This window comes from Tursiops truncatus (genome assembly GCF_011762595.2).
Source record: "Tursiops truncatus isolate mTurTru1 chromosome Y unlocalized genomic scaffold, mTurTru1.mat.Y SUPER_Y_unloc_2, whole genome shotgun sequence".
NCBI classification, from domain to species: domain Eukaryota; kingdom Metazoa; phylum Chordata; class Mammalia; order Artiodactyla; family Delphinidae; genus Tursiops; species Tursiops truncatus.
In genome coordinates, this window is record NW_022983137.1 from 198,257 (window position 1) to 221,758 (window position 23,502).

The following is a 23,502-nucleotide window of genomic DNA, read 5'->3' on the forward strand; positions in this document are numbered from 1 at the left end:
CATAACTGCATATATTAGGTAAATTTTGTGTATTGGATTTTCATTTACATTCAGTTGATTATGTTTTTTATCTCTATTAAGGTGTCTCTTGAACAACATAGAAACATGTTTTGTTTCCAAGAACTAGGAGATTTTTCTGTCTTCTTGCTGTTACTGACTTATGGTTTTATTCCACTGTGATAGGAAACAGTCTGATTTCCATTCTATTAAATTTGTTGATTTTTTTTTTCATATATGGGAAATGGTTTGTCTTGGTATATTTTCTGTGGGTACTTTGAAAAGAAGGCCTGTTCTGCTGCATATGGGGGAAGTGTTATCTGTAAATGTCAGTTAAGTCCTGGTGGTTGACGTTCCTGTTGAGTTCTGTATTTTGCTGATATTCTGTTTAGTACTGTCAGTCGCTTAGAGAGGGTTGTTGATGTCTCTATTATGGACTTGCCTATTTCTTTGTGGAGTTCTCCTTTGTAATATATGTATTTTTGATGCATGCAAGTTTAGTATTGCTATGTCTTGATGGGCTTACTCTTTTTCAATATATAATGTCCCATTTTCTCTCTGATAATGTATTGTACTTTGAAATCTATTTTATTTAATCCGGCCACTCCTGCCTTCCTTAAATGCTTGTGTATTTCTACATCCATTTACTTTCAACCTGCTTTCATCTTTATACTTACAGTATAAAGAATCTCTGTTAATCTTTGCTTTGTATCTGGTATATTTAGACCTTTTATATTTAATGTGATTATTGATACATTAGAGTATAAGCTTGCTATTTTATTTTTGGGTTCTGTTTGTTCTCTCCTGTTTTTCTTTCTCTTTTTCTCTTTATTTTCCAGCTGTCCTGGGAGTTATTTGTACACTTTTTAGGTTTCTTTTTTTTTTTTTTTCTTTTTCTTTTCTCTTGCGTATTACAGTGTCTCTGTATGGCTGCTTTAACATCTGTTCTAAGATTTGTCATCTCAGTGTTGATGTCTTATTTTTTTTTCTTCCAATTTAATAGCTTCCTGATTCTTGCTATGTTTGAGTAACTTTCAGCTGAAACCTAGGAGTTTTTATATTATAAGACCATGCGACTAACCTGTTTTTTAATCAAGATCTTTATTATTTATTATTATTTATGGCTGCATTGAGTCTTCATAGCTACACACAGGCTTTCTCTAGTTGAGGCGGGTCGGGGCTACTCTTTGTTGTGGTGCACGGGCTTCTCATTGTGGTGGCTTCTCTTGTTGAGCACAGGCTGTAGGTGCGCAGGCTGCAGTTGTGGCCTGCGGGCTCAGTAGTTGCAGCATGTGGGCTTAGCTACTCCTTGGCATGTGGGATTTTCCCAGACCAGGGCTCAAACCCATGCCCCTTGCACTGGCAGGCAGATTCTTAACCACTGTGCCAACAGGGAAGTCCTATTTAAACCTTTTTTTTTTTTTTTTTTACGGTACGTGGGCCTCTCACTGTTGTGGCCTCTCCCGTTGCGGAGCATAGGCACCAGACGCACAGGCTCAGCGGCCGTGGCTCACGGGCCTAGCTGCTCTGCGGCATGTGGGATCTTCCTGGACCACGGCACAAACCCGTGTCCCCTGCATCGGCAGGTGGACTCTCAACCACTGCACCACCAGGGAAGCCCTATTTAACCCTTTTTTAAAGCTGGTTTTGTCTGGTGCCCGTCAGGCAAGGGAGGGGAGGAATGCCCCATTTTTTTAAAGTTTTTTTATTTTTTTGTGGTACGCGGGCCTCTCACTGTTGTGGCCTCTCCCGTTGCGGAGCACAGGCTCCGGACACTCAGGCTCAGCGGCCATGGCTCACGGGCCCAGCCGCTCCGGGGCACGTGGGATCTTCCCGGACCGGGGCACGAATCCGCGTCCCCTGCATCGGCAGGCGGACTCTCAACCACTGCGCCACCAGGGAAGCCCGCCCCTTTATTTTTATAACCAGACAGAGATTTAACTCTAGGTTCCCCTCTTGGTGTTCCTTATCTCCCAGGGTGGGACATTCCTTTCCACTGGTAGGTATAAAGGAAATTCTGACACACTGTGTGATCCATTCTGACACCATGGTTGGGGGTGACCTTATTAACTGCTGGGCAGTAGTAAAAGTCCTGACTCTACTAGGCCTTCTCTGGCACCATACAAGCAGGCACTCTTTGTTACTGTTGGACAGTAGAAATCCTAGCTCCCTACTTGGTCTTCTATTATTTCACCCAACCAGGTGTTGAGATGCTTTGCTAAACAGCCTTATGTGATATGTAAGTGCATTGGCCATAATTTTTTCTATGTTGTTTATTTAGAATAAGGCAGTTATTTTCTGAATGTTTTCTGTCATGCTATGTTGCCCCTTTTTTGACCCTTTGACTGTAGAGGTGGCTTCGGGGAATGACTTCCTTGTCTGCACTGATTTCCAAATTGCTGGCTTCTTAGCTTCTAGTCTGGGATATATGAAGAAAAATCTGGGGAAGTCAGCTGCCTTGTTGTTCCTCAGATTTTGACATTCTTAGCAGTTCTGCTTTCTTCTCTTCAATTTTCAGAGTTTGTTTCATGTATAATGTTTTTAGTTGTACTTAGTGGAAGAAATAGTAGTAGTAAATCTATTTTATCTTCTATCTTCTCAAATGCAGGAACTATTTCTGTTTATTTTATTTTATTTATTTTTGGCTGCATTGGGTCTTCGTCACTGTATGCAGTCTGTCTCTAGTTGTGGTGAGCTGGGACTACTCTTCATTGCGGTGTGCAGGCTTCTCATTGCCATGGCTTCTCTTGTTGCGGAGCACGGGCTCTAGGCGCGCGGGCTTCAGTAGTTGTGGCTCACGGGCTCTAGAGCACAGGCTCAGTAGTTGTAGCACACGGGCTTAGTTACTCTGTGGCATGTGGGATCTTCCTGGACCAGGGCTCAAACCCATGTCTCCTGCATTGGCAGGTGGATTCTTAACCACTGTACCACCAGGGAAGTCCAGAAGACATGTTTTGTCAGAAGTGGGATTCGAACCCATGCTTCCAGGGGAGACTGCAACTTGAACGTAGTGCCTTAACACTGCTCGGCCATCCTGACCTGTGTTCTCTGCATTCTTTTTTTTTTTTTAAAAATAAATTTAGTTTATTTTGTTTTTGGCTGCATTGGGTCTTCATTGCTGCTCGCACGCTTTCTCTAGTTGCGATGAGTGGGGGCTACTCTTCATTGCGGTGCGCTGGCTTCTCATTGCAGTGGCTTCTCTTGTTGTGGAGCACAGACCCTAGGCCGTGGGCTTCGTTAGTTGTGGTGTGCAGGCTTATTTGCTCTGCAGCATGTGGGATCTTCCCAGGCCAGGGCTTGAACCTGTGTCCCCTGCACTGACAGGCGGATTCTTAACCACTGCGCCACTGTGGCAGCCCTGTTCTCTGCATTCTTATGGATACTTGCTATTTTCGTAGTAACCAGGCTGATGGGTGTGAGGTGTTTTCTCATTGTAATTTTGATATGCATTTCCCTAATCAGTGATGTTGTGCATCTTTTCATATGCTTATGGGCCATTTGAGTCTTCTTTGGAGAAATATCTGTTCAAGTCCTTTGCCCATTTTTGAATCAGGGTGTTTGTTGTTGAGTTTTAGAACTTCTTAATATATTTTTTATTGGGTATTTTCTCCATCTTTTTATTATGTAATATTAAAGTCAGCAGTGATGGAGTTAAAGTTGTAGATAGAGGTTTTTTTCTCCTGGTATTTAGATTAATCTTCCTTTTGAATACTATTAGTTTCCTCAAATGAGAAATGAATTATGCTGTTGGTATGCATGTGTGGGTGTGATGAATAGAGTTAGTTTATCCAAAGCCCTGTAATTAAAGTAGTGATGACCTAATACAGGTATAAATTGTGATATTTACGTAATTTAAAATTTTTTCCTAGGCAAATTGGACAAATGCAAGTAAAAAGCAACGTGAAAAGCTACTTGAGCTGATACGACGTCTTGCAGAAGATGATAAAGACGGTGTTATGGCACACAAAGTATTGAACCTTCTTTGGAATCTGGCTCATAGTGATGATGTGCCTGTAGACATCATGGACCTAGCTCTCAGTGCCCACATAAAAATACTAGATTATAGTTGTTCCCAGGTATGGGAGTGCTGCTTTGCTCATTTTCTCTTTTTTCCCCACTATTAGGATGACTTTGTTAGAGGATAATCCCATTATTTAATCATTCCAGGTAATTTCTGAGGGATCGTCTTACTTTTGTCATATAAGCCTGGCTTCCTCCTCTTACATGTTTTTCAACAAGTTTTTGTGTCATACACTAAGCATCTTTACCACCCTGTGAGAGGGTTTGTACAGATAAAACAACTCATAATAATAATACTGTAGTTAAATATATGATGGTAAAATGGAATCGTCATTCATTAAAACCAATTATTACTTTGGAGGTAAGGGTAATTAAGTATTTTTGCTCAAAACATAATTAACAGAATTTTCTAAATAGAGGTTTAGCAATTCACAACATCTTCTCTGTGTTTAACTTGTGTCATTTATGTTTACTGATTTTAAGTATGCATTTTTATACTAATTTTACTTAGGTTTTTGGACCTGTTTCTGGATTTTTATCAGCAGTGATTTGCTATCCTTTTGATAGGTTGGCTATATAAAGGTGTTATATTCCCTTAAAAAAAAAAATGAGCAGGGTATTTTTAGCTACCTCAGGGCAGGTGTTCTGCTTTCAGCTGGATTTGAATTTAATCAAGTTGAGCAAAGGTGATGCTGCCAGGTTGTGAAAATTATATAATTGTGAAGGTTTAGAAATATTTTCTGACCTCATAGATTTTAAAAGTGTTGTCTTTTTTTTTAAAGTGCTTTCTTTTGTATAGCTAAGTGAATATATTGAGAGAACATTCTTTACCTGGGTTACTTTCTTTTTCTTTTTTTTTTTTTTTTTTTTTTTGGGCTGCATTGGGTCTTCATTGCTATGCTCAGACTTTCTCTAGTTGTAGCGAGCAAGAAATACTCTTTGTTGTGGTGTGCAGGCTTTTCATTGCAGTGGCCTCTCATTGCTGACCACGGGCTCTAGGCATGCAGGCTTCAGTAGTTGCAGCCTGCAGGCTCTAGGGTACGAGGGCTTCAGTATTTGTGGCACTCGAGCTCAGTAGTTGTGGCTCACGGGCTATAGAGTGCAGGCTCAGTAGTTGTGGAACACAGGCTTAGTTGCTCCATGGCATGTGGGATCTTCCCAGACCAGGGGTCGAACCCTTGTCCCTACATGGGCAGACGGATTCTTAACCACTGCGCCACCAGGGAAGTCCCAAGTGCATCTTGTTTTGATGAAATATTTCCTTAGCACTAAAGTATTGCATCTTCCTTTAATGTGTTATTTAGAAATTGCCTGCCATAGGGTCTTAAATATTGCTATGTTAATAGGTATTGGATTTCATGGAATTCTGTAAAAGTGTTTTGCCTTTTTCAACTTCAGCCTTCATTTATTGTATTAAGGAAAACTATAATAAATTTTGCACTTTTTGCCCTCCAACCTAAAGTGCTTTTGGAGTCATGACATAATTAGTATTCACATGTAAAAAATTTTAAATCCTTAAATATGCACACAGAATTCAGTTCAGTAATTTCACTAGAAATTTTTTCCTAGGAAATACATGAAAACTGTGATATTTAGAGTTAAGACTTTTTAAAAATTATTTATTTATTTATTTATTTATTTTTGGCTATCTTGGGTCTTCATTTCTGCGCGTGGGTTTTCTCTAGTTGCGGTGAGCGGGGGTCATTCTTCATTGCGGTGCGCGGGCCTCTCACCGTCGCGGCCTCTCTTGTTGTGGAGCACAGGCTGAGTAGTTGTGGCTCACAGGCCCAGTTGCTCCGCGGCACGTGGGATCCTCCCAGGCCAGGGCTCGAACCCGTGTCCCCTGCATGGGCAGGCAGATTCTCAACCACTGTGCCACCAGGGAAGCCCAAGACATTCATTATTTATACAGTAAACAATAGAAACCATTTAAACTGAGAATACAATCCATAGCATATTGTACAGCTAATTAAAATGGCTATTGGTGTATATAGTTCATAGTATTCAATAAAAACCCTTGAAGTATAGAGCCTCTTTCATTTCTAAAAAGAGATACGCATGTGCTTGCAAAAAGTATCTCCATGTGAGCTGTTAAACAACATTCCTTTTCTTCCCTAAATATGCCTATAGATAGAATCATTTCCATTAAAAATTAGTTAGGTATTCAAACTTATGATTATTAGTGATCTTAGATAAAAAAGACTAAATCAAGTAAATTATGGTAGATTTTTAGAAATAAACTTATTCTTACAACATTTTTAAACATTTTAAATTTTCCTTTAGGTGAAAACGTGCCTGTTTTCTCTAACATTCTGTTTGTGTGTTGATTTGTTTTTATTCTTATTTTAATTTTTTAAAATTAAAAATAATTATACTGTTATTTTTTGATGAAGTGATGTTCCTTGATCTTTCAATAAAAATATGCTAATATCGCACCCACATATAGTAATACTTGGGATTGTACATTTTTCCTAACTTTTATAATATCAAGAACGTTATAAAATAGTTAAAAGCAATACCCATATTTAAGTGTGTTTTTTAAAAGTCAGATTTCCTGTGAATGTTCCTGAACATGGAATTTATACCATGTTGCAGATATATCTGAATCCATGGAACACTGACTTCGTAGTAGTACTTTACATTTTGGAATTTAGGTGATAACATCAAGTGAAGAACATACTTAAAGCATTTTATTTCATTAAACTATTATAACTACATCGTAATGTTTATGAGGCTTAGCTTAAAAGCTTTTCTACTTTGTATTCTCAAAGTAATTTGAAGGTAGAATGATACTGAACACCTGTCCTTATAACCATAATTTTGTGTGTGTGTATGTGTAAGGATCGAGACACACAAAAGATCCAGTGGATAGATCGCTTTATTGAAGAACTTCGCACAAATGACAAGTGGGTAATTCCTGCACTGAAACAAATAAGAGAAATTTGTAGTTTGTTTGGTGAAGCACCTCAAAATTTGAGGTAAGGCTCTTAATTCAGAAAATTTTCTGATTTTTATTTATATTATGTTGAAAACAGAATATCAGTAACAGCAAATTTTAAAGAGAGAAAGTAGAGGGGGAAAACAGGAAGCTTAATGAAATAAGAACTCTTTATTCTTCTTTATATTTAATGACACAGTTTAACATACCCAGTTTTATATAGCAGATAAGTATGAGTCAAGTTACTGCCTTCCACACTTAGTTCAGAATTGTCTCAATTCCAGCAGATCTGCCAGACAGTATCGTGTGGGTTGTGTTTATTTCGCTCCTTATTTCATCTTTCCTTTTCTACCAGTTCCCTCTGTGTTGGCTTGATATTCATTCTAAGTTCCACATGATAGTATTTCTTACAGTTCTTAAATATATTCTTAACTGGTCTACTCTGACACATTTCTCAACAATTTTTTTTTTAATTTTAAATTTCATACTAGGGAATAGGAATTTTCAAAGGGTGTTTTTTACCTTTTCTTGAATTTAAAAGTTAATTTTCAAAGGTAAGACTAAATGTGATTTAAATTATGGAAGATGACAAGTCTTTGTTTAAAGATACTTTTTTACTCTTTATTTTAGCTATATTTTTCTTAAATAGTTAATTTCATGTTTGTACTTGATGCTAAACTATTAGTGGTTATTAGAATAATTTATCCCTTTATATTCTTGCAGTATATTTTGAATTAATGACAGAAGAGAAGTAATAACATGTAGAAAGCTAAATGTAGTGCAAGAATATTCACAATGCAGTTAGGATTCCTGGTAGTGAACCCCAGTTTTGTCTGACTAGCTGTCATCTTAAAATGCTTCCCTAACCTTTAAGAAATATTTTTCTTGTATGTAAGACAATTATGATTGCCAAAATCCTTTATAGCACTAAACTGATAAGATTATGCATGTAAATAGAATTACTGTTTTAAAAGAATTATATAATGCTACTTTTAATGTTTTTCTCAAATTGGATTTTTATTTTTTCCCCCTAGTGCTAGAAAAATTATATGAAATTAGGAAATTCTATGGCGATAAATACTGCAGGAAATGTTGAAATAGTCTAATAATAATATTTGTTTGTGAAGGACATATTTTTATTGTCTGATCTATGATACATGCCTTTTGCCTTTTATCAAACATACCCTTTTTCTGGTTGCTTATACATGAAATACTATATATACTCTGTTGGCTGGTGATTTGATCACCAGTAGATTAATAATGATGTGACTATGATTGATTTCACTGAAAATGACAAAACAGTATGGGAACTAGGTGTCTTTCTGGTGGTATCCATGGGCAAAACTGGCTACAGATTCAGTGTTCTAGAATGAACCTTTAATCGCTAATATCCTTGATAATGTAGATTAGCATATAACTGCACAACAGCTGTGCTTTGATATTAGTATCATGTAAGATCAGTATCATGGGTGAAATTGGAGAATACTGATAGACAGTTTTCAAGTAAAGTAAGAGTACTGGAATAAATATGTTGTGAGGCATCAGTTAATCTCAGATTTCTTGATATTTTATTACTAAAAAAGGAGAATATTGACCAATTTTATTACAGATGTCAAGTATTTTAACCTTTTAAAAGTAGTAGCTAGAATTTAGTCTCTGTAAACTTAGTTACAGCAGTGTTCATTTGCCTAATTATACTGTTAAGTTCTTCTCGTTTTAGTCAAACTCAGCGAAGTCCCCATGTATTTTATCGTCATGATTTAATCAATCAACTTCAGCACAGTCATGCCTTAGTTACTTTGGTAGCAGAAAACCTTGCAACTTATATGAATAGCATGCGACTTTATACTAGAGGTATGTATTAAAAGCTAAAATTAACTATTGGGAATCAACCTGGCCTTGTCTTCCCTGTATTTTGTTTTGTCCTCATGTTAATTACTGTAGAAATGAAAATATATTTATTTTTTAAAGGACCAAAAAATGGCAGTGAATTGGTTTTTATAAGGTATATTCAGTTATGGGTCCTCTTGACCTCTCAAATCTTAAATGACCAAAACTCTAGGCCAACTTTTCAAGACTGTTTACTAAGTGCTTGTTTCTCTCCGTGCTCATCTTTGTTAAACTGATTTCTTTCCTTCTGTATTTGGGAACTTTATCTTGTACTTACAGTTGGTTGTTACCCTCTTGGGTATATACTCCTTTTAAACCTTTCCTTTCTTACTGACAGTACTTTTAACTGCTTTTCAAGAAAACTTAATTAATAATTCTCTTGTCAGTTTTCTCCACGTCTGTTGTTTGTATATATTACAGTTGTTTTTAATAACCTTACATTGATGTTTTCAGTTCTTCAGAGAACTTGGTTAAAATGTTACTGGATCACCATATGTACCATTGGTTCTCAGTGTATGAAACTTTAAACTTACTGGGATGAAGTTTCCTGTGGTTCAACAGAAAACTTTTTTTAGTAATTGCCATATGTGAGGCAGCCTTCTTGGTGCTTTAAAGACCAATTCCAGTATTAATTGTTCTTTAACAGTTTAATCTGAATGTCTGTGCTGGAGCACAAAATATTCTTTGTACATCCGTACCTCTATATTATACCAAATTCATAGGACAGACAAAACACCAGCTACCTTGTAGGCCCAATTTTTTATATTTGAGTATGAAAAAGAAAAGTTTCTGTTGTCCATTATTGAAGATATGATTAAGCTTAGTGATGAACTGAAAGTATTGCCCAGTTGACATGATACATGAGGATGTGTAGAATTCAATCATATACATACATTTATAATGTGGGTGTTTGTAATAACTCATTATTTGACCAGAACAGTAGACTCTGTTCATGTCATTTTACCTTTAATGGCTATGTTGTAGTTTGGTTGAGTAATAAGGTGTTTGTAGAGGTAGCTTAGTTTTTGCTGATACATACCCATATAAGTTACATAAATGTGTTGCAAGAATTAATCAACTCTTCAGATAACCCAAATGATTGTACTGACCTCCTGTTCATCTCATATTTTACCCATTCTAGTCGTAGTACTAGAAAAGCAGTCAAAGAACCAGGTGCTTAAATTGGTCCCACTCAGTCCTGCTTACTAGGTATACCAAGGTTTATTCTTAGCAGAATGGTAGGACAGGGAAGTCACTATAGGAATGAAACTGTAGTTTATTTTCTCTTGCAAGAGCAGCCCAAATCAGCAACATAAGTGAGAGATTTGTGTATAGTTCTCTTGAGGTTTTATGACCTGAGGCTTTCTTGGAGGTAGAGTCCTCCTACATGCCAATTAAGACCTTTTCCCAAAGTACAGTCGGCTACATATTTAATTTCAATAATTTTTATTCACTTTTGTGTGAATTCCTCTGTTAACTTAATGTCATTGCCATAAATTGAGTCCGAATTGGCCAGTGCAGTCAGGTGGAGCACATGTGCACTTCATCATCACTAGGATCCTCTGTTTCATTTAGTCAGATTATACTTGTGCTCTTGGTTTATCTCACTTTCATGATCTCAAGAACGGCAGCATTCTTCCGTATCATATTTATATTGCTTCTTTGCAAAGTTAGAGATAACAAATGCAAGCTCTATCAACTGCCTGGATTTAAAACCTGGCCTCATTCATAGCTATATAACTTGCAGGTTACTTAAGCCTTCAAAGAAGAGTTACCAAATCTGTAAAATGAGGATAATAATAGTTATAACTTCATAAGTTAATACTTGCTAGAATGGAGTTAATGCTTGTTAGAATGTTGCCTGACACATAGCAAGTACTTGAAATTTTGTTGTATTAATGAGTTCCTCTGAATTAATTGATTTCATATCATCTGCTTCTAACCTTTTCCTCCTTAATGTATTATTTTACGTTTCTCACCAGTGCTTTTTAGCAGTTGACCTTTAAATATAGGGACAAACTTAATTTTTCTAGTGAGACTTACATTGAATTCTATGATGTAGAAATAATAACACAAACTATGGTGATTGCTTATGTCTAAGAAGCATATTGCATGCTGTTCTGCATGTGCTGTTCATTGTGCTGTTCAACAGCACATTGATCTGTTCAAGCATGTGACAAGATATATATTGTGACGTTCTTGGAGTTCACTGATACTCCTTAGTTTCATTTCTTCCATGTTATGCATTTGCCATAACTATGTTGCATTTCTACTAGGCATCTTTGGTTTTGGAAAAATTATTTCTGTAGTGTCATGAGCAGCTGATTTCACCTCTGCTTTCATGTTATCTTAGACAAGAAAGTAACATAAAATTCTTCATAACTTTTACATGTGAAAGGTAAAAATGAGCTACTTTTTATTGAAGTTATGCACCAGTACTTCCTGAATCACAGTTAAAGATTTTTTTTTAATGTTTCTCAACAAAATACATAATACACTTCAGCTTAGTTCATTAGAGGATACCCTTTGTGTTGATTTGAAATTAATGAGAGTTTTATGTATCATTTTCTCCTATTTCTGAGCAAAGTTTTTAGGACTTACACAGTGCAATTCATTTAAATCTGTTTTTTTTAGGGACTGCCAGTTTGCATTACCTCTTCCCATTCTCTTTGCTTTCATTATGATGCTTGGTTATTATCAGGACCACTTGGCAGCAAAAAAAGATGTATTTACAAGAGTCATTTAACAACCGTGGTGTGTTAAAATGTACATCCTGTGTTTTGTTCACGTAGTAATTCTTACTCATTTATACCTGTTAGCTGTGAAGTACTGTTAAATATATTTGTGGAATCTTGCAATTTAAAGAATATCTTTAATATTACTCATTTTACTAAGCTTATAGTTCTTTGGAGAAATGACTTTTTAAGGCTACCACAGGAACGTACAGGATAAGACTTGAACATCATTATGCTAGAAAGTGTTTTTAGAGAATCATGTCTCAATGTCAAAAAGAAGTAAGCTCTGACTTGCCATTAAAATAATGATACCATTAATGATAACCTTTTCAGTGTATGAGTCCTTGAGTTCACAGTGTTAAAAATATATAAATGGAGGCAGATGTCAACTATAGATGTAGGAAAAAATAATGGATGATAAAACTAGTAAGTGAAAGTTTGATGAGGACCAGAACAGTGACATAGTATCAAAGTATTCTCCCACAAATATTTAATTACAAAGAGAAAAGTAGTAACTGTTGGAGAAATTTGGTAGAAACACCTTAAGTAAGCTATTTAAGTTAAATTAACATTATTAATATTGGGATAAACTGATGTCTTTGCTTCTGATAATGATATATGGGAAAAGATATAGCGTTACTTTTGTGGTATTTCTTGCCAAATATGCATAACCTGAATCTAACTAGAGGAAACATGAAGCAAATGCAAATTGAATGGCATTACACAAATAGCTTTAAAATAGTCAAGGTAAAAATACACAAAGAAGAACTAAGGAGACTCTAAGAAAACAACTGCATGCAATATGTGAGCCTAGAGTTGATTCTGGATTGGGAAAAAGGGAAGCAAAAAAGAATGTTACTGAGACAGTTAATGAAATTTGAGTATATGCTCAAATTTGAGTATATGCTCAATTAGTCTTGGATTAATCTTAAAATCATGTAAGTACTATGGCTGTTTCCTTGTCAGTAGGGCTAGTTTTAGGGAGTAAAAATGACCAGCTTTACCTTCAGATGGTTCACAAAATGATACAAATGTGTATAAATAGAGATACTGATAAAACAAATGGACAGATTATAAACAATAGGTACATGTGGGTAAAGACTAGTCTTGTATCATTTTTGCACTTGAAATTATATGAAAAAGTAAAGTTGTACCATGCTTTTACCTCTGTGTGTGCATATGTGTGTGTCTCCACCCCCAAATCCTGCCAAGTAAGCACACACGCAGACGTTTTCAGACAGAGGTCTTTAAGGGATAAAAAGCAGCCAAAGTGGTGGCATAAAGTTTAGTCAGGTACTTCAAGATCAGCACTCTTGAAATACCAGAAAATGTGTATGTAGTAGAACATAAATTTCCACACTTTTGGAGGCCTGAGGCTTGGGCAGTTGATGACTTACAAGGACGTAATAAGATTATAGAACTGGTAGTAGATGCTCATGCATCTGGAAATGTAAAGCAGTGATAATATGTGCCTTTCTTTCCCAAATCCAATTCCAGATACATCTCTAACATCCTTTATGTTCCATCTTTTATAGCAAGTCAACATTTTACTTCTAATTCAGGTTTTTCTGAAATGTAAAATCTTGCCATTTTGATGACTTGGGTTGCCTTTACCAATTCTGAAAGGAGCTCATACAGTTAGAATTATTTGGCATCAGTACTGACAATAATACAAGTTCCAAAAGATGCATAATTGAGAAATACCAGAACTTCAGATTTTTGAAATAAATATCTTTGATTCCTGAGTGGTTGGCAGCTCTGTCTGAAGCATTTATTTCCACTGTCTTCTGTTCCACCCAAACAGATTTGGTTATTTTCAGGCAGAGATCTTTATCCTGTCCTCCTACTTCTTTTGTGATTTTTATTTTGCTTGATACTGAGATAAACAACCTTATGAGAATTTTTTAAGACAGGCTTTTTTTTCTTTTTTTTAAGATTTTCGATGTGGACCATTTAAAAAGTCTTTATTGAATTTGTTACAATATTGCTTCTGTTTTATGTTTTGGTTTTTTGGCTGTGAGGTATGTGGGATCTTACCTCCCCTACCAGGGATCAAACCGTCATTCCCTGCATTGGAAGGTGAAGTCTTAACCATTTGACCACTGGGGAAGTCCCCTAAGACAGACTTCTAAAACTCATGTTTTAGTTGAGTTATACCTTTTTTTTTTGAGTTATACCTTTTTTAAGGAAGCATCTCAGACACAAAAAGTATTAATGGTATTTTTAGGAAAATACGTGTTTTCAGATTTTTCCTTCACTTTTTCATTGACAAACACTGAGAGAATTTTTCACCCAGTATATGAAGTTGATAACAGAAGTCCAGAGTACTTACTAGTTTTATATTTAAAAAAGAATTTTCAACCTCAGTATAGGCCAACTTACCAACATATGTATTCATGGTCATATGGGAGGCTAGATTTGTTTTGTTTTATGTATTTTTTAAAAATACCCCAGACATTCATAGTCTGATGATTAAGGAAATTGTATGATAACGTTATCAAATGCAATAACATATGTAACTTTGTCTTAATGATGTTGTGTATGCAGAAATACTACAGTAACTGGTGTTAATATAACAGAAGGAAAAGTCAAGGGGATAAAGTCATTTTTTTTCTCACAGAATTGTTTCATTATATATGAAAAATGGAAGGGCTCTGCTGAAAAATTATTTTTTATAGCACATATCACATTTTCCTTTTGACTGTGTAAAAAGCAAGTGTTCATTTTTGTGGGGAAAATTAGATTATTTAAATATATCTATTACATGTTGCCTATTAATAATAAATGATTACTGGATTCTTAACTTCTTTTGGTTAAAGTCAACAGTGATGTGGATATACATGTGTATAATGCAATATTTTTGTTAATTTGCAGACCATGAAGACTATGACCCACAAACTGTGAGGCTTGGGAGTAGATATAGTCATGTTCAAGAAGTTCAAGAACGGCTTAATTTCCTTAGGTTAGTTTTAAACAATTAGTGCTGTTCTCTTTAAGGCATACATAAGGAATGCAATGTTAACATTCTTCATAGCTGAGTCCTTTTTAGGTAGCCATTTCACCTGTAACTGAGTATTTCCCCACATAAGAACCATTGCCAAAAGTTAATGTAACATTTCCTATGTGTTCATTATTAAATGCTTTTTAATTATTGGCTAATCTTTAACTTTATTCTTTTATTGGATTTTGAAGAAAATACATTTTAAATTTCAGAGTGGAGCTTATGTTTATTTCTGTTAGAAATTAAAGTTTATTCTTCATACATTTTCATACTTTGAACTATAGGACAGAAAAACCATGATCCAGGGAACATTTTCATTAATGCTATATCATGGCAGTAAGGAACATTAATGCTATCATGGCAGTAAAGGGTGGTTGGTATGCTTAGGTGCTTTATTTATTCTAACAATGACTGATAAAGGCAAACTAAACCTATATATAATAACATTACTTAAGATGGAGATAAGGAAAAATAGCCTATCTTTTAAGCCAAAACTAAATAATACTGAATTTGCTCAGTAATGTTTAACTTTTTTTAATATAAATTTATTTATTTTTGGCTGAGTTGGGTCTTCGTTGCTGTGCACGGACTTTCTCCAGTTGGCAAGTGGGGGCTAGTCTTCGTTGCAGTGCGCGGGCTTCTCATTGTGGTGGCTTCTCTTGTTGCGGAGCACAGGCTCTAGGCATGCAGACTTCAGTAGTTGTGGCACGCAGGCTCAGTAGTTGTTGCTCATGGGCTCTAGCTTCGTTGCTCCGTGGTATGTGGGCTTCTCCTGGACCAGGGCCCAGACCCCTGTCCCCTTCATTGGCAGGTGGATTTTTAACTACTGCGCCACCAGAGAAGCCCTGTAATGTTTAGCTTTTAATGACGTGTCTATTTATGTGTATGGATATGGCTATGTAGCTTAAATAACGAGGTTGCTTGGAATTTCAGTTAGCATATCATAGCAGAAAAGTATATTTAAATCATAAGTATGTTAGGAAAGAATGCCCAGGCTATCAGTTTTTCATAAAATCTTGTATTTATTATTTTTCATACATATTTATTCTTGGGAATTTTCTCTTTAGAGTATGTTGTATACTATATTTCTGTTGCTGAACCATGTAATTTATGGGGAATATTTAGATTGACATACAACCTATTTTCTAAGTCAATCCATAGCTACCTTTAAGAATTTTATAATCTGTCAGATAGATCTGATCTCTCTGATGCAAGTGTTTACACATTCCAACTTAGGAAAAATTCTAGTCATCAAATTTTATGACATTAAAATCTAGTCATCAGATTTTATGACATTTTTTTAAAGTGCTCTTCCCCCCGCCACCCCCCAAACATCCAAGGAAAAAAAAGTTGCCACCTCATATCTAGATTCTCTCCCACAGTGGGCCACTATTATTGACATTTGTGTACTGTATCCCTTAGATTTACTGACACAGAAAAATGGTTTAGAATTTACTTATTCTGTTAAAGTTTAGAATTAGACCTATTGTAGTTCCTGCTCTATACATACGTAGTAGTGTAGTTCACTAAAGGAGAAGGTGTTTTATTATTCTGGCCCTCATGTTGCTCATTTGTAAATTGGAGAGATTAGATAGAATTAAAAAGTTCTAAAAAGGCACCTTCATACTCAGACCTAGATTTATTGAGATATTAAAGACCTACAGTTAAGACCCAAAAGAAGAAACCCACTGACATTAAATGAATACACCATACTGTATTAGAAATGAAGCCACCATTTGTTAACTAAGAATTAAATGTAAAATTATTCAGATTAAAATTAACTTACATTTTCTTTCATTATCATTCATAGAAATAACACACAGAGAAAGTAGAAGAGTGCTAAGAGAAACTAGAGTCTAACTGAAGGAAGACACTGATTGAAGGAAAATGATCAGCTTCATTGTAGTCTTATTTTAATGGACACCTAATAGTCACACAGCTAAAAAGCACCAGAGGACATCTTGAATATTGATAAACATATTATAGTGATCACTGACCTAGAAATAAGCTTAAATTACATAGACTGTTTTGTTTACTGTGTGCAGGTATTGAGTATAATATTTTTAGAAATTAAAAAATTTTGAGAAGCTTTATTTTATAAAAACATTCTGTTATGTCAGAGTCATCTAACGTAATAACCCTATTTTGCAATGAAACCATATATGCAGGGAGCTAAGTCAGGATCTGGTTTCAAAGCCTAAACTTCTTGAGAGTCAGAAAGAAGCTTCTGTATTTAGCTCACATCATCTAGCATAATTCTTCGAGTATAATAGTTGCCCCATGAATATATGCTTGTTAAATAAATGAATTTAATAGCTGATATTTTTTTCCTGCCAGATACATGGTTAAGAAATAAGCTTTTTTGAAAGAACACATTTTTAAGCTGTAATTAAAATGTGATTGTGCTAAATGAATTATTTTAGACGCATTGAAATAAATTGTGTTTGAGGGTAAAATTGTATAGACCTAATTACAGATTTCTTAAATTTTTCCAAGATTTTTACTGAAGGATGGCCAACTGTGGCTCTGTGCTCCTCAGGCAAAACAAATATGGAAATGCCTAGCAGAAAATGCAGTTTACCTTTGTGATCGTGAAGCCTGTTTTAAGTGGTATTCCAAGTTAATGGGGGATGAACCAGACTTAGATCCTGATATTAATAAGGACTTCTTTGAAAGTAATGTGCTTCAGCTTGATCCTTTCCTGTTAACTGAAAATGGAATGAAATGTTTTGAACGATTCTTCAAAGCTGTTAACTGTCGAGAAGGGAAACTAGTAGCAAAAAGAAGAGCCTATATGATGGATGATTTGGAGCTAATAGGATTAGACTACCTTTGGAGGGTAAGTGAGAAGTTGGAACTCCTGTTTGCAAACACTGTACCTGAGGTGGTTTCTAAAAAATGGTTAAGGAGTCATAATTTTGCTTGTAAGTTACATGTATTTATCCTTGTTGATGCTTTTCCTAGTAATTGGGGGATAGGAGACAGTGCATGGGTGGGAACTGTTCATCTTCAGCTTCTTGTTATATCAATTTTATTTGCCACTAACTTTGGGTTCATTCTCTCTCTCTCTCGCCCCTCTCTTTAACTATCTGCCACTGAAACATCTATTGTACTTAGAATTTTTTCAGGTATATGCAAATACAGTAACCATTTTCTGCCTGCAGATCTTTCACATTCCTTTCATGAAGGTCATTAGCTACCTTACATAAGTTATATCTTGGGGTTTATTGTACATTTAATGCCACAATGAATGATGGACAGAACAGAGGACTATTAGTTGAATGGAGTTTTCAATTAATACCTTTATGATATTCCTTAATTTGTGATATATTAAAGTACCTGAGGGTAAAATGCTTAAGCCTTTTTCCATCTTTATAAATAAATCTTGTTTCCATCTTTAAAAATCTAACCTATTACATTTCAGCTTATATTGTGTTATGGATGTGGGGTTTTTTGGTTTTATTTCTAAACCACAGGTAAGCTAAGGTGTTTGCTTGGTCTTTCATTAAAATCAAGGCTTTTTCTCAGCTCAGTCTCCCTCTATTCCTCTCCTTTTCCCTCCTCAAACCTCTCAAAGTGTCAGCCCTGAAACACCCTCATAGCATAGGATTCTAAACATGTTGTAAAAACCTCTGATGTAATTAGATAAGTGACAAAGATGTGCAGAAGTTGTTGGAGTTGACAGGATTGCTTTTTGTGATGAATGATTTTTCATGGAAAATTTTTTAACTTATTTGAATTATTCCTTGAAAATTTCACAATTTTTATTGTTTTCATTTTAAAGCAAATTGCTCTATTGAGAAAACTTGTATGTATCAATTCTTAATATTCCATTTACTTAATTTTACATGATTTGCATATCAAAATCAATTTAGTCTTAAATTATTGAATTTTTTTAAATTGAGGATATAATTTGAATTTAAGTGCCAAATGAAAATACATCTTGAATGTTACTAATACTTTAATTTTTGGATCTAGGTTGTAATTCAGAGTAATGATGATATTGCAAGCAGAGCTATAGATCTCCTTAAAGAGATATACACAAACCTTGGCCCCAGGTTACAGGTCAATCAGGTGAGGATTGAAGTACATAAAAACTTCCACTCCAGGTAGATTGAAAAGTAATCTTGTGTTTAGTAGAATCTTTTTAAACTTAGAATTAATTAGAAAACTAGAAACGTAACTTTTTAACTCTTGTCAAAAGTATTTAAGTATTTAATGCACATTTGTCCCTTACCAAATGCCAACTCAGTGAATGTTTCCGTGATAATTACTTTTACGTGGTTACGATCATTTCGAATGTAATTATTTATTATTGTGTTTCTTATTATTGTGTTTTATTATTGATTATACATAATGTGAGTTACGTAATTTTAGGAGTTACCTAGAAGTTGAAATTTTACTGTCTTTAATTGGATTAATGTCATATTTAGTTTTAAATTTTGAAGCAGTTTGAACTGGTTTTATTTGGCCCAATATTTATAGGTGGTTATCCATGAAGACTTCATTCAGTCTTGCTTTGATCGCTTGAAAGCTTCATATGATACATTGTGTGTTTTGGATGGTGACAAAGACAGTATTAATTGTGCAAGACAGGAAGCCATTCGAATGGTTCGAGTATTAACTGTTTTAAGGGAATACATAAATGAATGTGATAGTGATTATCATGAGGAAAGAACAATTCTACCTATGTCAAGGTTTGTAAGAAACTGATCTTTTGGTGTTAATTTGCAATTATTTATTTTTCTTAACCAGTTAATTGGGAAAGTTATGATGTATAGATTAAAAGGACCATAAAGAAATTTTTCATTTCTGGATGTCAATATCCTGCCTTTTAAAAACATTATTTGCACCTTACAGATATATTTTTTTAAAAATAGGAAGTTTTGAGTTACATTATGGAGAGGCATTGTGCTCTGAGCTATTACCATCCACTGAGTGTTGCTCTGGTATTTTGCAGTTTGATGTGTTTTTATTTTGATATTATTTGTTTACACTGTTAAAAATAAAATTCTTTAAAGCTGCTTATTTAGTAAATGTCACAAAGAATATTTTTAAATGTCTTTACTAAAATTTCTTTAAATATAGGAACTATAATATAAATCACTAAATCATTTCATTTTATATATTATGTGATATAAATGATATATTATAAATTAAATAAGCAATATATTAAATTATTTAATAATAGTGTAAATGGCATTTCTAGTTTGGGGGAAAGTTTTGTAGGATTAAGTACCATCAGATGTTTAAAAATTGTGATCATTTTTTAAATGGAAAATGTAAAATTGCTTACTTTAATGTGATTTTTATTTTGTATCTTACCTGTGGGAAGAGAATATATATCAAGAGAAATATTTTAGGGTGAATTTTGTTTTTAAGAATTCAAAGAATTTTTTAGTGGAAACATGCATTTTGACATTTTTGTTGACACTCTCGAGGTGAAGTTCATTTCTTCCACATTTAAAAATACTCTTGGGCTTCCCTGGTGGCGCAGTGGTTGAGAGTCCGCCTGCCGATGCAGGGGACACGGGTTCGTGCCCCGGTCTGGGAGGATCCCACATGCCGCGGAGCGGCTGGGCCCATGAGCCATGGCCTCTGAGCCTGCGCGTCCGGAGCCTGTGCTCCACAATGGGAGAGGCCACAACAGTGAGAGGCCCGCGTACCGCAAAACAAACAAACAAACAAACAAAACTCTCGGTGAATTGACCTTTTATGGCTTAAAATTAATTGATATTTTATTCATATCTCTGTTATTAATTTATCATAAGTAGAAATCTTCTGTTCTGCATTCATAGAGGCAAAGATTAACAACAAAGGCTTACAGTTATGTTGTGTTTTCAAAATTAATTATAGTGTTTACAGTTAAACAAAAATTTTTTATTTTGTGTATCCTAAAAACAAAATTAGTCTAACCGTCTTCCTTTTACTTAGTTAGGAAATGTTAAATTCCCAGCTTTTTGTCTTGGCCATCTACTGAATATTACTGTGTTTCCCCCCTTCCCCTCCCTGCAGAGCATTCCGTGGTAAACATCTCTCTCTTATAGTTCGATTTCCAAACCATGGCAGACAGGTTGATGACTTGGACATATGGTCTCATACAAATGATACAGTTGGTTCAGTAAGACGATGTATTCTCAATCGTATTAAAGCAAATGTAGCCCATACAAAAATTGAACTCTTTGTGGGTGGTGAATTGATAGATTCTGAAGATGACAGAAAGCTAATTGGACAATTAAACTTAAAAGATAAATCAGTAAGTACATATAATTTTCAAATATTCTCCCAAAATTAAACATTGAGGCTGTTTTCTAATTGTTTATTAATGTTTGAGCATCTAACTATTGTGTACAGTCTTCTATGTTAGGTGTTTGGGTTATAACCCTAAGTAAGATGGGTTGTGTTGTGGAGGAGATAAGCTACTAAGGGATTATTTTGGATAGAACTTTTAAATTGTACCTCTAAAATTAAAGCATGAAATCTTTTTTTAGCCTTATGATATATCTAGTTTCTGCATTTTGTGGAAGCATTTTCCATTGTGTTTGCTGTTCTATCATTTTCAGGTAATTACAGCCAAACTTACACAAGTAAGTTCCAATATGCCTTCCAGCCCTGATAGTTCTTCTGATTCTTCAACTGGATCTCCTGGAAACCATTGTAATCATTACAGTGATGGTCCTAATCCAGAAGTGGAAAGTTGTTTGCCTGGAGTGGTGAGTAGATAGTGTGTGTAAGGATTACACTCTTCTTTGATAATACAGAGAAATGTGTAAAATGGTTCTTTTTGTAAGAAGTTTACATGTTCTAAAGATTGGGAATGTCAAATAAATATACAGTTAACTGTTAACTTCTTGTTGGATTTCTTAGTTGTTGGATTTTAAAATAAAATTTCCCCATGGATATAGAATTATATTTGCATAGAATTAATCTATCACTATTGAGCTACAATACTACTAAATATATATCTCTAGAAAATATTAGTCTTTCATTTGGAACCATTTTTACAGAAACGTACAATCTCCTGTTTTTCTCAGATTCTTAGTAATACTTCTCACATCTAAAGCAACTCTTCCCTTTCTTACTCTTCTCTACCCATCCTTCTTAAGAATCATAGCTGGAATAATACCAGCCACTTCATCGTGAGAGGAATTTGAGTCCCTGTGACAATTGGATTAGGAATTTAATCAACACTAGTTACCCCTGAAGGGGGAAGTGTCTTTTGTATAAACAGCATCTGAGAGCTGTGTGTAATTCATGGTTTACAAAACAAAATGTGTCACAAAGAAATTAGAGTATCTTAGGCTTATTTAACAAAATGATTGAGTTTGCATTGTGAAGAATCAGTTGGTTTGTAAAAAGTCAAAAGATAGGGAAGGCAGATAATTTCAGGTAGTAAACGTGGCATAAGCAAAAGATGGGATTGATAAGTAGAAAACTTAGTATAGGTTATTTTGAATAACAAAATTTTTTGACATAATTTATAGGTATGTACTTTCTGTGTTTTATATTCCAGATAATGTCACAGCATCCCAGATATATCTCTTTCCTTTGGCAAGTTGCTGATTTAGGTAGCAATCTGAACATGCCACCTCTTAGAGATGGAGCAAGAATACTTATGAAACTTATGCCACCAGGTAAGAAAAATACCTCCCCACTCCCTTCTCTACCGTGCTCCAAATGCTGACAAGTACCTAACAGACAAATACTGTTTCTTTTGAGATACACTTTGTGGTGTAGTATATGATATTGATCATCTGTCATCCATACCATTGCCGATGAGAAATTTTCTATGTGTGATTAAAGAATATTTAGGAACATATAATGTAAAAAATATTTTTAGTGAACTAATGCACACAAGTGAGAAACTCAGGATTCTTCAAATCCTATATGAAAAACAGTAATCTACCTCACCCATCCTCATCCTGCCTTTCTGTTTCAAAAAAAAGACTTTTTATCTTTTAGGTTTCATTATTGCGTATAACAGTTTATCCCTAAACAGTATGTTTGCATTATTAATTTTTTATGTCAAGTTTAGATATTATATACTGACTTTCTTACTTTCACATCCTTTTTTGGTCATCTCACAATTTTGCTGAAATAAATTATTCATATTTTCAAGACTGTAAATATTACAGAACTATTTGGCTTAATAAAAATGCTAAAAATAAAAATGCTACTAACGTTACAAACAGACTATATATCAAAATATTGTAATCTCCTAGGTTACCCACCTATTTATACTAGCTTTTAAAATCTCCCCCCTTTTATCTGCTAGATTTTCTGTGGTATTCATTACTAAGTCTCCCTCATTCCCTTCAGTAATTTTTAAAACAGTTTTCAACATGGTCAGATGTGTTATGTCCTGTTTTTGTTTATTTTCTTCTTTTGCTCCAGTCTGTTTCTTGGACTTCTTTATACAACTTTTGTATTGTGGATGCTCTAGTACACCTTTGTCTTGGGACTTTTTCAGTCAGTCCTTATTTTGCTGAAACATAGCCCCCTAAAAAAGGAGGGGAGTACATGGGAAGCAGATTTTTTTTAAATAAAAAAACGACTTTTCTCAATTCAGCTGAACTCTTAACTATAGGAGTATTTTTTGCTTTGTTTTGTTTTGCTTATAGTAGTTTGAGTATAGCATTAAAGGATGAAAGTTTGTTCCTTTATAATAAAGTTTCATAGCAGTTTTGACCATTTTGAAGACTAAAGCTTTTGTATGTCAATTTTCTTTCTGTGGAGAAGCCTTTTAAGTTTATTTTTAAAGCCCTTGAGTTGAGCTCTTCTGATGAACTCATCAGAAGAGGTTTAGGTGAATTGTTTGTTGTTGTTGTTGTTTTGTTTTTTGGGTGCTGGGTACTCAGTGGATTTCGTCAGTCAAAAGATGAGTTGCTTCAGATGTGAGTGATTTGAAAATTTTTTGCTCA

The 23,502-nt window shown here is 34.7% G+C and overlaps 1 protein-coding gene across 4 annotated transcripts in view; it reads left to right on the forward strand.

The window, feature by feature from the left end:
* LOC117310664 (ubiquitin carboxyl-terminal hydrolase 9X-like) overlaps positions 1–23,502 on the forward strand; it is a 145,557-nt gene that overhangs the window by 49,561 nt on the left and 72,494 nt on the right. For 3 of the 4 annotated variants that reach the window (XM_033850373.2, XM_033850374.2, XM_033850371.2), the window contains exons 12-21: positions 3,867–4,073; positions 6,859–6,995; positions 8,661–8,809; positions 14,455–14,542; positions 17,078–17,420; positions 18,560–18,655; positions 19,067–19,278; positions 20,597–20,837; positions 21,145–21,294; positions 22,095–22,215. In XM_033850373.2, the coding sequence (XP_033706264.1) occupies positions 3,867–4,073; positions 6,859–6,995; positions 8,661–8,809; positions 14,455–14,542; positions 17,078–17,420; positions 18,560–18,655; positions 19,067–19,278; positions 20,597–20,837; positions 21,145–21,294; positions 22,095–22,215 (1,744 nt within the window). The remainder of the gene's footprint in view (positions 1–3,866; positions 4,074–6,858; positions 6,996–8,660; positions 8,810–14,454; positions 14,543–17,077; positions 17,421–18,559; positions 18,656–19,066; positions 19,279–20,596; positions 20,838–21,144; positions 21,295–22,094; positions 22,216–23,502) is intronic. The other variant, XM_033850372.2, reaches the window with a different exon arrangement.